The sequence below is a fragment of the Saccostrea cucullata genome, unplaced genomic scaffold (assembly GCF_032062105.1).
Source record: "Saccostrea cucullata isolate Sc308-1 unplaced genomic scaffold, CSIRO_AGI_Scuc_v1 ctg925, whole genome shotgun sequence".
Classification (NCBI taxonomy): domain Eukaryota; kingdom Metazoa; phylum Mollusca; class Bivalvia; order Ostreida; family Ostreidae; genus Saccostrea; species Saccostrea cuccullata.
The window spans coordinates 95076-110071 of NW_026940937.1; the positions used below are offsets into that span (position 1 = coordinate 95076).

Genomic DNA, 14996 nt, shown 5'->3' on the forward strand with positions numbered 1-14996 from the left:
TTAATTTTTTTGAAATTACAAGTGATACACCATATATTGTAGATTGGCAAATAATCATGATGGTTTTAATTTCACAATATTCGCGATTTATTAGTTTTGCACGAATTAAATCCAATTATGAATACTAAAATTAGTTTTATTAAATGTTTTTATGCTTATATAAACTTTAAATTAATTTCTTGTTGCGTGAAATTAAAACTATCGCGAATGGTACTTTTTGGGAAATCGTGCAATTTTAACACTGTGGAATTAAAATGACTTACAGTATCTTTGATTCTGTATTGACTTACAGATTTAGGAGGCACTTCTATCCACTCCTCCTCTTTTGTCACCTCGGCACAAAGTAGTGACACCTCTGAGGTATTCAGAAGCATGTAAAGTGGGGTAAACGTACAGATCTTAGTCAACCCAGAGCTTGACAGGCGAATCTTAACTCCAAACTACAATAAAATGGCTCACTTTAACTGACACATCAAATTCATAAAAAAAAATCATTTGATTCTAGCTAATTCAATCTATTATATAACCAAGTAGCAAGATTTCCCGAAGACCAGTGTATGGAAATCTATCGTACCCTCTTGCTTACCAATCAGATCACATGTTACAAGTTAGATAGGATATAATGTACCAATCAAATCAGCCTATGCTACATTCTCACTGTCGTGCAGTCAGTTACGCATGTCATGATTGATCAATCGTAGTTAATCACAGAGTTTTTACTGAATTTTATGTCAAGATACGAAGAGATGCACATAGGTGCATTTTCATATGTTTTGTTATGCTTTTATGCGCTATGGCCATAATGGATAAATTTCATGTGATGGGATCTCTGACGATCTGACTATCGTACAGATAAGATGAATTACGTTCCAATAGGATAATCAAGATTTAGTTGATAAAAAGACCTCGATCTGTCACGAAATCATGATCCGAGTTCTCAATAAGAAACGATCTTCTACGTTTTAATGCGTACTCTTCTGAAATAATACATTCATCGCACACTCTTGCGCTAATGTGCTATAGATTATCACATTCATTGCAATGTCTTTCAGGATCATGATCAAGATAGAATACGCACTGAGCTAAGATTGTACCCCAACAAAAATATAAAAATCTAGCTATACCAAGTCCATTATATTTTATTTATTAAAAAGTAAACAAAACATAAACTTACAATCAATTATAATAATGGCAGAAGTTGAGGTTGATGATACATTATGAATGTGGTATTTCTAGTGTTACTATGTTCATATGGTATTGCTGTCAAAGTAGAGCAAAAGCAGCAGTACATGTATCACTGTTTTCTTATCTTTTTTATTTTTTTCCACCGATGTTGCCTCTGATTGAACGGGTTCAGGTTCAGAAGGAGATACTAGGATCTTATAACTTATAATGCAGCTGAGGTTAGTTACGATGTAATGCGATTTGATGCAATAACGATTAAAATCTAATCGTGTTAATCATAGAAAAATTTTTGACAGTCAAAAAAATTTCACAATCAACATGATAGCCATGAGTGAACACAATTTTTTTTTGGTTTGATACGATCATTACAATTTGTCCACGTTCAAGTCTCCAATTTCAATTGTGGCGCCAATCCTGATAGTGGGAAGATAACATTACCAATCAGATCTTGAGTTTCATGCTAGATATGAATATTCCATACCTCGTACGTCCTGGTCTTTGTTTTACATTGGACCGTTCCAGAGCTCCCCACCGTGTCCAGAGAGAATTTATCAGACCAGTCCGTGTCTATAGTCTTAAGTGAGGCCTAACCATACAAAGGTAAAAAAGAAACCTTCATTTACATACATCAATACATTATTTCTTTTGTCATAAAAATTATTACTTGATTAACTTACTACAGTGGTCACTTCAAAACAATTCAGTATTTTTTATTCTTAACAATCTGCACAAATATTGTTAATAATGACCATACTTTATAGATGTAACAGTAAATTGTCAAAATTTTAGCTTTCAACAAGGCAAAACTGGAACTTTTTTTCTTCTACATGTAGGTATGAAGTCATTTTTTTTCCATTCTACTTAATTCTAAGCAAGACATGGAATGCAAAACTAAAAAGAAATTATTAAGAGAAAAGCAAAATAGTGAATATAAAACTGCATGGTGTGAAAAGCATTTATTACATGTAACAAATTAATTATATTGGCTATTTAGAGAGTAAACAGTTAATTCTCTTAATACCGTATAACGGGTATTTTTTAAGTGCTGCTAATTTTTACTAATTTTTACGAGTTTTATAAACCCGTAAAATTTAAACACGTAAAATTTCACAGAAGTAAAAAAAATGCCTCGCCTTAATTTTGAACATATTATAACAGGGTATTATTTCAACTCGGAATAATTATTTCATTCGGAATTTAAAGAATTAAAAAAAAATGAGCTACTAAGTCTCCTTATATGTATTTGTAGCTCAGTAGAAAAAAATGTTGCCTTAGACGTTAGATCTCTGCATATTTTGTGAGTATTTGGGTAAAGATTTTGTTTATAAACTCATTAAATAAGTTATTCTATTTTCTGTTAATTATTTCTTCTTTTTTGTTTATTTGCTTGGTATTTGTTTGTTTATTTATTGTTGTGTTTGTTTATTTTTTGGTGTTAACAAGGTTGCATGTACTGGCAGGGGTTAGATGAATTTTTACTGGGTTAGTTGGCGCATGCCCAAAGGGGTTAGTCGCCGCCGGGTGTCGACTAACCCCTTTGGGCATGCGCCAGTTCAGTTAGTTAAAAATCCTGTAGTAAATCCATATTCAATGTGTATTCGGTCTGTATTGTTAATCAGTCCACGCAATGTACGTAATAAACGGTAATTAACACGGTAGAAGTGTTATTTACTGTCACGATGCGCTTAAATCCTAAGTACTTCATTCCAAGTATCCATGAATGAAGACTAGACCCGGGTCCCTACACCATGTGCACTACTCCTACAAGTAAGAGCCTCGGTTAACGTCCCTTCGCTCCTTATATACCTCGGACGCCAAGTCAAAAGTATCTCGCCGTGAACCTCTAGCATGCTGGAGTACATGTGCACATGCCGATCTCCCGAAGAAAATAAATCACGGAGCAAGAGAACGAAAATACATACCAATGCATATTCATAACGATATATCCATTTTTCAAGACTTTGACCCTTTTTTCTTTTTATTTGCTTCCAGTAAAAACTTCGACATTTTAATGCATCGTAATCCGTGTCCCCTGTAATTCTGTCAACTTAATCATGATGGCTTGAGTTGTCTCTCTTTGTTTTCATTAAAATGAAGACGGGCACGTGGTGCGCAACAATAATGATGCATGAACATGTTAATTGACAAAGGAATAAATTCAGGGCATGTGATATATAAAGGTATTTAAATGAAAAAACATATCACATAAGGAATCGACACTTGTTATCACGGGAACACGTTTTTATTTTACATCGGATTGTCCAGACATTTAAAACACGTATCTGTATGTTAACGCGTTCAAAATGCTTAAACATTGATCTGGAACTTCACCTCTGATGATTTTAATTTTTACGGAGAGGCTCAATTCGTAAAAATTTAAGGCGTAAAAAATAAAATCACCCTATTTCAACAGAAATTCGTAAAAATTTACAGCAGTAAAAATCACCCGTTATACGGTATTCCCACAATACTGCTGAACAAGTAAAATTTATAATAATGGCTAAATTTTGGTTTTGTTCTTGAAATCCTTAAAGTTGAACTTGCGTTAATTTAAAATGTTTCAAGAAGGTGAAATGATTCAGATCTGTAAATTGACACGTTTTCATCATCATTATTAATCAAATAAATTCAAAAGTTGGGAAGAAAGCAAACAACAAATAAAGACATCATATCAAATACAACTTAAAAATAAGCCTTAGGATAACTTAAATTATGGAAAATTTTCTAACATTGTGTTATTCTAAAAGCTAGTATAAACTATGGCTATTTGTAAAATAAAATGAAAACCAATAGCAATTGATCACATGACTAACATGGCAGCCTATGAAGCGAATTGAAATGCAAGGGAAAGCACTGTCTCCCAATGGCATTAACTTAGAATCATAACCATTTCATTATAAAAGCTTGTAAATGTGCTACATACAACTTGACAGAAAGGGGAGCTAACTCCTAATCACAAAGAAAAAAGGGGCAGTAACTCTACTTCACACAGCAGTGAATCACATCTATTAGGCCACTTACTTTACCGACTTGTCGCCATTCTTTAATTTTCTTGGCCTTCCCTTCTTTCTCTGGTTTAACATCCTTTGTTTACAAACACAGTTATGATTTTATTTTCATGACGGTCAAGTAAAAACCATTTATTTAGCAAGAAGCTGTGTACAAGAAGCATATTTTGTCCTTTGCCTTTTTTACCAACTGTGTTTTTACTGCATATGTGATCAAAAGACTGAAAAGTGCTACCCAAACATGTATAAAGGACAGGAATAAATAAAATGAGAAAAAACAAAATTTTAATTTCCATCATTTTTGGTTTAAAAAGGATGGCAAAAGAACAAAATGAACAAACAAATCCTGTAGGAAATAATAATAAATCATAATTAATCAATGGAGTTTTCAAAAGTGGTTTAACTGAACATATACCAAGGAGGACATGTCTTTCTAAAATAAAAACAATTGTAAATCTAGAAGTCATAAATGATTGTTGTAGGCATAATTATATACAAATGATCTCATTCGTTCCTACAATCCTTTTCCTACTACAGATTTTAACAGGATTTATACTGAAAATGTTTCTGACAAATGTACAACAAAGTGATTTTTAACCCCGTGACTTCTAAATATATCATAAACTTAACAAATATAAGGAATTACCCTTATAACAAAGCATCCCTCCCTGTCATTTCATTAAAAGTTTGTTTATTCTATCAACTGACAATAGAAACAGCCCTATGACTTATTCTTATCAAAGATTGGAGCAGGATTAATATTTTTGTCTACATGAATGAGCTATCATAAGTAATTAACATTTTTTAAACAAAAAATAAGTTACCTTTTTCTTTCCCTCGAGGCAGGTTTTCGGTCTGAAGGAGAAAAAAGCCACTTCTTGTTTCTCTGATGAATGTTCAATAACTTCATCAGAATCACTCCCCTGAAAAAATAAAACGTAATTTTTAAACTCACTTTTAGCTTAGGCTCAGCCTTTGTTTTTCGAAATTGTCATCTTTTGTATTCAAAAAAGTACATTCTACTACAGACTTGTCCAAAATCAGTACCTTGAACTATAGAATAGCCCAAATTCACAATACTACAGGATATCCCAAAAGAAAATCCCTATTTTCAGAATACTACAAAGTAGTTCAAAATAAATTTCTTGTTTTCAAAATACTACATAGTAGTCCAAAAAAAATTTCCCTATTTTCAGACTAATACAGAGTGGTTCAAAATGAATTCCGTATTTTCATACTAATACAGAGTAGTTCAAAATAAATTCCTTATTTTCAGACTAATACAGAGTAGTTCTAAATTCCCTACCTTGTACATGAGAGTCCTTCCTGTTTTGTTAATCATCCAATAAGGACTGTATACAGACATGTCTAGAGATCCTTCATTCTCTTTACAGTGGAGTCCTAAAATCTGTCAATAAAAACAAAATTTACTTAATATAAAATAGATGAGATATAAGGACTTTTCAGATCCATGTCTGGACTTACTTCATTTTCTGTACAGAGGAGCCCAAAAATCTCTCAAAATTATTTTTTAAAAATAAAATACCATATTTATGGCCAACACACAGACATTTTTGAGCATTTTTACAAAGCAGCCTAAAAATATGTTCTTGAAAAGAAAAAAAAAATAATCCATGTGCAAACATATGCACAATTTTCAACATTGGGAGAAGCTCAAGACTAAATAAATTTATTGTAACTGTTACTATTATGAAAACTTATGACCGCTGATATGCATGTCACAACTCACCAATGAAATCATCTGGGGACCTTTGAAAACAGCATTAAACGTCCACATGGAGAGCTCGGGAAACTCGGTAGACAGGAGTTGTGTCCCATGCCACTCCAAGTCCTGATAAAGGGGTATCTGTAGAAACAGTTTAAAAGTTTAAAATGTGGAAGTTAAAGGAGATGTCTATCAAGTTCAGATTGAGAAGCATATTACTTTTATTCTAGGAAAAAGAAAACTGAATCAGAAGTGTCATAGTGCATATTTCTATTTAACAACTGCTATATAGAAATGTATATTGACTCACAAAAGACATTGTTAATGAAAAATATTTGTTACAATACTGAAAATTATTAATTGTACTGTATACAGGGAAAATTTCGCTCCCGTTTTATTTTCGCCCCTTTCGCCCTCGTAGGAAGTGGGCGAATTTATAACGGGGCGAATCTAAAGTAAACAATTTAATGTCTTAAGCAAAAATCTTTCTGGGCGAATTTAAAACGGGGCAAACTTGTTTCCGAATGTGGAAGGGCGAAAATAACACGGGGCGAAAATAACCCTGTATACAGTATTTAAATTGACAGTTCCCCCCCCTGAATTCTATGTGGGATTTTTCCCTCTTTTGATACATACCCTGACCTCTATGTGGGATTTTCCTGGCATGGCATGAAGCAAAGGTTTGCTCTCTCCCCTGCCAAGAGAAACCTCTGATTCCATCCCCTGTAATCAATGTGATCAATGTAATGCAATGTAATAAATGCATCTCAATGTAACTCAATGTAATCAGTTATCTCAATGTTATCAAGTGATCGTAACTTAATGTCATCAATGTAACTCAATGTATCTTACAATGTTTCTCAATGAAATCAAAGTAACTCAAGCAATGTAACTTAATGTAACTCAATATATATTCTATAGTAAATGTTATCAACGTATTTTTAATGTTATTAATGTAACTTTATGTAAGAAATGTCAGTAAACTCAAAGTTAGCAATCCATAACTTTTAAAACATCAAGAATATCTAAATTATATGAAGCCTAACAATAAGATTGACAAAAATTTGAAATTAAAAAAAATCATGTTTAAATTAGATTTAATCACAGATTTTCAAATTGCAATAACAAAATTCCCAAATGCATTTCTTATCTACACTTTAATAAAAACTATTTTTGGTAATAAAAAAAAAAAAAAAAATCCCTCCTCTTCATTTTTTTTTTAATGTGATAATCAATTTCGGGTCTTACCTCCAGAAGGAAGGTGACAGGTATGTTGAGGAGGTTGTGGAACACAATGCTAGGAGACAGGTGAAACAAGTACGTCTTAGCCGACAGCTCGTTAGTCTCATCATAGTAAACGTTAATTACCTCCGACCTCACCTGTGTAAAGTAAAAAATAAAATAGGTAACATAATGTACAGATAGGTAACTATGTAATGCATAAACAAATTAAAATGAAATGTATAAAAGGGTCTTTGAAAGTAGCTTATTTGTTGATTACATGGTAAATGTTAAACAGCTTAAATTTACATCATAATAAATAAAGAGATCAGTATATAAGATTCAGATTTAATAGATTCAACTTGAATCTTGATGTCTTATTTCAAATAGAAATTGATTTGTATATATTGTGAGGTATCTTGTATTCTTCTCAAAGATTAAACTATTTAAATAAGGGGGGCAACTCTTTAACACTATACATACACTGATAATGTAGTCTGATCCATTTTTGAAAGGACAGGGTACATAAACCTTAGGATTGGCCTCAGCTGTCCTCCATGATATCGGGACTTTAGATGTATCACAACTGTAAAGATTTAATACCAAGTCAACATCAATTTTTAAATTTGAATTTAATTTTAAACCCCTTTTTTTTCAATTATCACTTTATTATGCTCAATAACGCAATTTGTGAATTGAGTACTGTAAAAACAAAACTTTTATCAAGGATATAAATTGGCATTATTAGCGAGAGTTCTGTTTAAAATTAAACATCTCTAACAATTTTTTTCCTCTCAATTTAAAAAAAAAATATTTTTTGACGTCATTGCTAAGATTATTTCGCACTAAAAACATGTATATTATACAAGTCCAATATTTTTGATAATTAAATATTGCAAAGTTTCAGTCTCACTAAAAACTCCACTTTTATGATATAAACCACTCAGACAAAAGACTCACTCTTTGACAATTGGTTTGAGTAGGAACTGTCCGTCGGGCGTGTATACTGCGGGGAGAGGGACGTTAAACACATCCCCCGGCTGTACTGTACCACACGATGTCTCAGTCTTCTCAGCACGGGAAAATATCTCCACAGCGTGAGGCAAATTGTTCTTCATCTGGTAATCAAAAATAAATTTATAAATTATAATTTTTTTGACAAAAGTCATTAATCTACAATGAATGTGGTATCTATCTTGTTCATATTGACGAAATCTTTATTATTTTAAATTTTGGTCAAATTAAATGGTTTTTTTTTTGGCTCAAATAATAATCATTAGAAGAAAAATCCTTCAAAATATAAAAAAAAAATACATCATTGAGAAATATTTTATAATACATGTAATTTGAAATTTGCTTATCATATGCAAACCAGTTATAAAAACGAGACCTATTTTGGTATCAAATTAAAATTTCATGAAAATACACACACACATGTAAAAGACCAATTTCACCTAATAGTCATATTTGTGTCAAAGAAGTCATGATAAGGACCTTACCTGTACGATGGAGCGTAGATTGATGATTTTCTGACCAATGGGAGCCTCGGTACTACAGACCACAGCCCACACGTCCCCAGGGTAAGTCTTATGGTTGACTGGATAGTAACGATTCTCTGTTCGCTTGATAGTTACCTCTCTTGTAGCATTGAATTTTTCAATCTATAGCAATTATTAATTAAAAATGTTGACATGTATTGAAAAATAAAATTATTAAAGTTAAAAAAAAATTCAATTTTAAAATATAATTAATTTACATTGAGCATCTCATTTGAGGAACAGATAAAATTTAAAATATTAAAGTAAACTCAAAAAATTCTTATCTCCAGAATGGAAAAAAAAAATATATCAAGATGATTCAATACTTTTGAGAGTATCTTTACACCTACACTAATCTTTTGGTATTTTCATTATTAAACACATTAAATGCATGAAAACACAAGGTTGATAAATATTTATATTGACCTGGAATATGAACTTTTTCTCGTCGCCTTCCTGCGTGGCCTTGATGACGGAGGCCTGGCGTTTGAGGACCGCCTTCTTCCTGCCGTATAGTGGGAGGGAATTCCCTGACTCCAGCATTAGTTTATCATTCTTAGCTTCCTCCGGCATCTGTTTAAAAAAAAAAATCAACAACAGGTTCATCAGGCGAAAATATTCACCAGGACTAAGGCTTTTTAAATTAAAAAAAAAATCATAATAAGGCAAAACTGCTCATTACAAACAGGTATACATAATAAAAATTATCAATGGTCAATTTTTTTTTTAAAACATCCTTGCAACTTACAAGTATGTAACATTTGTTTTTGGCTGTAAATCAGAATATTTTAATTCTGCCAATTAGTTATTAAAAAAAAAATCAAGAAATAACCCCAAAATTTACCTAAAATTCAAATTTTGGATTATAGAGGTTTTTTTTAAGACTAACCTCAAAATCCTTGTCCAGTTTCAGAGTGACAGTAATCCCTGTGTGGTTGTTTATGACGTAAGGGGAGAGAACTTTTCCTGCCTCTTCTGCTGGAGTCACCAGTTTGTATGCATCTCCAAAAGCCTACAGGATAATCAACAGATACAAGTAGAGACAGAACTGAATTTGACTGTATACATTTTAAGTAATTTCAACTCAGTTTACCTACTGACTGTACATTTGTTATCAATGGCTCAGCACACCTTCATTTCCTGCGAAATCACAAATTTTTGTGGGCCGGGGTTAATTTTGATTGTTTTAGGGGAATGTAGAGACCCACAAATTTATGTCCACCAATACTAAACTATTATTCATCCACGAAATCAAATCCCCAAGAACCAAGAGTTTTTTTTCCTCGAACAACAAAAATCTGACCCCAAGAAAATTTTACAATATATTAATTTATTCTTGTTATTGCCCCCCCCCCCCAATAATAATAATTACACGGTACTATAATTTGGCTGAATTTTGTTCTCATATGTTAACTTTGTTCACATCTACCGTAATTATGATGTCTTTAAGTTAACTTGAAGAGCTTTAGTGTTAAACTGTGATTGTGATGTACATTGGACCTTCAGATATCCAGACGCTTCAGTATCCACCAGATTTTTCATCGGAACGGATTTTTAAAAAAGTTATTTTGTCTTGTTTAACTGGTAATTCAGATATCCGGATGCTTCACATATCCAGACAAATTGACTAGGAACCAAAGCATCCGAATAAATGAGGCTCCACTGTAAACCTTTTGTCCACTCTATAGCTTAATGTTAAGTCAACTCCCCAAACAATCCATTAATTTACCTGTAAGTATACATTCTTTTTGGAAATTTGTCCATTCTTTTTTAAGAATGGTCAGTTTTTCCCCAAAAAATGGACAGTTACATTAACACAATACAATACTTTTTTTCCAGCTTTCTATTAGAAAGTTGGAAAAACGGTATTTTGTTAAACATGTTTGCTGTTAACATATATAAATCCAGACCTTAGCTAAATTATTGAGGACCTCCAGACAGGTTTTTGTTACGGTGACTTCCATTGGATCGTTAGACTTGATGTTGATAGACATCTTGGGAGGAGGTAACACAATGTTCTTAGATTCCTCATCCTCATCTTCCTCCTCAGGAACAAGTTCATCATTCTTCAGCACCTACAAACAGCCAATCAGATGTAATGTATCATTGCTAATGAACCACAAACAGCCAATCAAATTTTTGTTCCATTTCTAATGAACCAGAAACAGCCAGTCAAATTTTATGTATCAGTTCTAATGAACCAAAATCTGCCAATCAAATAATCTGTATCATTTATGAACCAATCAAATCAAATCTCATTCACTTAAATTTACACAACTCTGATGCAAACTATCTAATTATCTTCAGTTTCCCATTTCTACAATGTCACATATCTTTATTCATTTGGTTCAATTTCACCTAACCTATAGACCAATGTCCTATCAATTCAGTTTCTCGTTCTCTGTTACAGTATTCCCTTACCTGTAAACCAAGGTCCCATTTCTTCAGTTTCCCATTCTCTGTCACAGGTTCTACAAGGGATTCCCAGACAGACAACTTCTCATTGTAGAAGGCTACCTCTAACTTCATGTTACTTTCCACCTCAAGCTAAAATAATAATCAAAGAACTGAGAGTACTGAGAGGTATCATAAAGCTTCTCATGGAAGGCTACCTCTAACTTCATGTTACTCTCGACTTCAAGCTAGTGAATAATAATCAAAGAACTAAAAGTACTGATAGCTAACAGACAGAGGATACTTCTAACCTCATGTTACTCTCCACCTCAAGCTAAAATAATAATCAAAGAACTGAGAATACTGAGAGCTATCAAAAAACTCCTCATTGTTGAAGACTACCTCTAACATCATGGAAATATTCTCCATCTCAAGCTAAAACAAGAGATGTTTGTAAAACACTTATGCCCCCTCCCCCAAAATGGATTTTTTTCAAAGTCCAAAAGGGCATAACTCTCTCAAAAATGGCGCAATCATACCCAAAACAGAACTTGACCTAGATATTCATCTGATAAATCTGTATACTAAATTTCATTTCAGTATGTGCAACCTCTGTGAAGAAAATGAATGGAAACTGCAAATAATGGGAATTTTTCTAAGTCCAAGGGGCATAACTCTGTCAAAATCGGTGTGACCAAACCCAAAACAAAATTGACCTAGATATTTATTTGATATATCTGTATACTAAATTTCATTTAAGTATGTGCAACCTCTCCAAAGAAAATGAACGGAAACTGCAAATAATTGGAATTTTTCCAAGTCCAAGGGGCATAACTCTGTCAAAAATGGTGCGATCGTACCCAAAACAGAAGTTGATCTATATATTCATCTGATATATCTGTATACCAAATTTCATTTCAGTATGTCCAATGGTTGTGAAGAAAATGAATGGAAACTATTAAAAGGCCAAAGTTTTTTTTTCTCTTGGTTTACGATTCCGCCGACCCTATTTTTCCTTATTTACAAAAATTAAAATAATGTGTCTGACTCAAAACTGGACTCTTACTCCGAAATTTTCTCGAACAAATGACTGTTTTTATAATTTACAACACATCTTAAACATTATAAATAACCTCCACAAATGAAAGTACTGTCAAACCAAATGGTGGCTAATTTTTCTTTATATGTGCAAAACACACCCACATTTTACACTTCAAGAGTATGAAAAAGTCCATCGAAAAGTTATACACAACAAGAGCAGAAACAGCTGGGCTGCTATCGATGTCATGCCAAAGATGTTGCAGAAGAAACAGATCTTAAAATTGTCAAATAATTAATTCATCACTGTGAATACATGTCATATAATTTACTGTTGAAAGGTTGTGAAGTTATTAACTCTCCTCTAAGAGAGAGAACCTCACTTTGAAAATAAACATTATTTCATTATTTGCAAATATTTTCCATGCAAGGTTAGCAAAATTGTATGTATTTTAAATACAAAATTTTATATTGAAAACAAAGTTTAAAGAGAAATTAAACAAAATTATGACTTATGCCAAAACTGGAAATATAATGAGCACAAGAAATTTTAAATATTTATTAATAATTTCTACTATGTAAGAAATGAAAAAAAAGTTTGATAAACAATTAATCTGACACAAAAATTTCATTATAATAGTGATTTTCAGTATAATTTTTGTTCACATGTCAATGTTGTTGAAAATCCTTTTTTACACATATTTATATACACTTATCAAATTACAACAATGAGGGGATATCTTTTAAGCATGCCAGCTTTTTCTTACCTGTGTTATCATGGGCACATACATATGTTTTGATAACAATAGTGATGAATGGCTTGGGTGTTAATTTTGATCATTGATAATTGGCTTGTGTTCAATTTTTTCGGCGTGAAATTTTAATTGTGAACTTTTCAGTTTGAGTATGACACTTCGCTTGGGTATTAAATTAAATTATCAGAATTAGACTGTCTATTAAATGGTAGCGCTTGGTCATTTAGTTGGATATGTGTTCACAGTGCAATTTTAACGTAAAAGGTTGTTTAAATATTGCCATGACGACAATTAAAATAGGTATGCACAAATTTGAAACATGGTATTTTTGAAACTCGTGACAACAAAACAGTAAACTTTTAATTAAATCCGATGTTTTACCACACATGAATTTATATTTTTTCAACGGGTGCTCCGATATTAGCTGGATATGCTTTCTACGCACGAACGCTTTTTCAATTTGCACCACCGAAAATTGAAAATGCCGTGAATAGAAAATCGGCAGAATTACATGTAGGAAAAAATGAAATTAGTGTTTGTTATCAAACGATATACATGTACAGTCTGCGATAGGAATATATCACATGCTATAAAGTGATTTCATAGTAAGTCTTTTTTTTTGTTTTTTTTTTGTTCAAAAAGTCACCATCAGTTTTTGACCATCACAAGGCCGTTGGACGCTTTCCAACTTACAATACAAAGGCAAAGGATACTGCATGAGAGTGGGCGGGTCCATATCAACCAATTAAAGCGCTTGTTTTATAGAATGCAATCCGTGATTCAAATTGTTCAATTGTCAAATCCAACAGTGTCATCACTCAAGGCAACGCTATTTCAACCGCAGTGTAATACTTGCAGGCGAGATTTGCAATAAAATCACATGCACCCCATATAAATATACCTATATATCTATTATGTGCTTGAAAATGACATACAAATACAGATAAAGATGAAACAATAAACATTTTTTTAAATTTATTAATCAGCAATCCGGAAAAAAAATGGTTTACGTAATATAGTCATGTATTCAATCAACTTAATTTTTTTTTAACATGGAGGCCATCAACGAATGGGGTGAATGTATCTTAAAAAGGTGCCTGGTGCTAAATAAAGATGAAAATAAGTTTCATACTTCAATTAAAAACAAATTATTCATACAAAATCATATTGAACTTGTTATTAAAACCTGAAATAATTCATTTCCTGACTTGGTACATTCATCAAACGAAAACGAAAGTACAGGTACGTAATACAACCATGTTGAATTTGTTACTTATGTACTGTAGATCTGCCGTTTGTTGGGCAAATATTGCAATCGGCTATTCCAATATTCGGCTATATGGATAAAACTATTCTGACAACCTGACTATCCGTTTAAACGGGACCCACTGTATAATAGTCATTATGTTTAAAGAATAAGTTAAATAAACAGGGGGTACATACCTTAATCATGAAAATCATATAACATTAAAATGACCCCTCACCTTTGAACTCCAGTCTTTGACCTGGGCATCAAATGACATCTCAGCAATCAGTAGGGGTACAGTTCTCTTACCAACCCCGCCCTCTAACTTCACTACGATGTTAGGGATCTTCATGATAAGCTGCAATATACAGGGTCAATATTTATAGATAATGCATGGTTACACATATAAGTACCAGAAATGAAAAAAAAAAATCATTTTGAGTGTAGATTTCATTCTTTTTTAAGGTAAACAAATAATTTATATATGAAAAAATGCAGAATCTAAAAATTTTAAATTATTATAAAATAAAAAAATTGATTCATCAAGTTTAAATTCAAAAATGTTTTGCATTATTATAAATTTTGAAGCTCTAAAATAAAGTGTTTATTAGAAATCAAAAAATGAAAGCAAATAGTACCTATTACTAATATTATTATAGAGAGTGATTCATAGCTTTATACACATACATCAACGGCTTACAAAGGGTGGATCAGATTTAACGTGCATTTGTTGGGGAAGGGGGTTTAACTGTAACAATAAAAGCGATGTTCTAAGTGAACAGAAAACGGCACTGTACGTGAATTTAATCTTAGACTAGTGGACTCATGTTTTGTGCTTTTTTGTCTCTTCTTATATCTACAGAAGATGACCAAGAAATGTAGATC

General features: G+C 32.2%; 1 protein-coding gene across 1 annotated transcript in view; it reads right to left on the minus strand.

Moving 5' to 3' along the window:
• LOC134256686 (intermembrane lipid transfer protein VPS13C-like) overlaps window positions 1-14996 on the minus strand; it is a 41401-nt gene that overhangs the window by 11758 nt on the left and 14647 nt on the right. Inside the window, exons 19-34 of the mRNA XM_062739367.1 lie at window positions 14350-14469; window positions 11100-11225; window positions 10589-10753; window positions 9568-9690; window positions 9105-9251; window positions 8640-8801; window positions 8101-8258; window positions 7624-7726; window positions 7168-7299; window positions 6556-6642; window positions 5944-6060; window positions 5500-5601; window positions 5018-5116; window positions 4207-4269; window positions 1667-1771; window positions 291-440 (exon numbers count right to left, since the gene is read on the minus strand). Coding sequence (XP_062595351.1) covers window positions 291-440; window positions 1667-1771; window positions 4207-4269; window positions 5018-5116; window positions 5500-5601; window positions 5944-6060; window positions 6556-6642; window positions 7168-7299; window positions 7624-7726; window positions 8101-8258; window positions 8640-8801; window positions 9105-9251; window positions 9568-9690; window positions 10589-10753; window positions 11100-11225; window positions 14350-14469 — 1959 coding nt within the window. The remainder of the gene's footprint in view (window positions 1-290; window positions 441-1666; window positions 1772-4206; window positions 4270-5017; window positions 5117-5499; window positions 5602-5943; window positions 6061-6555; window positions 6643-7167; window positions 7300-7623; window positions 7727-8100; window positions 8259-8639; window positions 8802-9104; window positions 9252-9567; window positions 9691-10588; window positions 10754-11099; window positions 11226-14349; window positions 14470-14996) is intronic.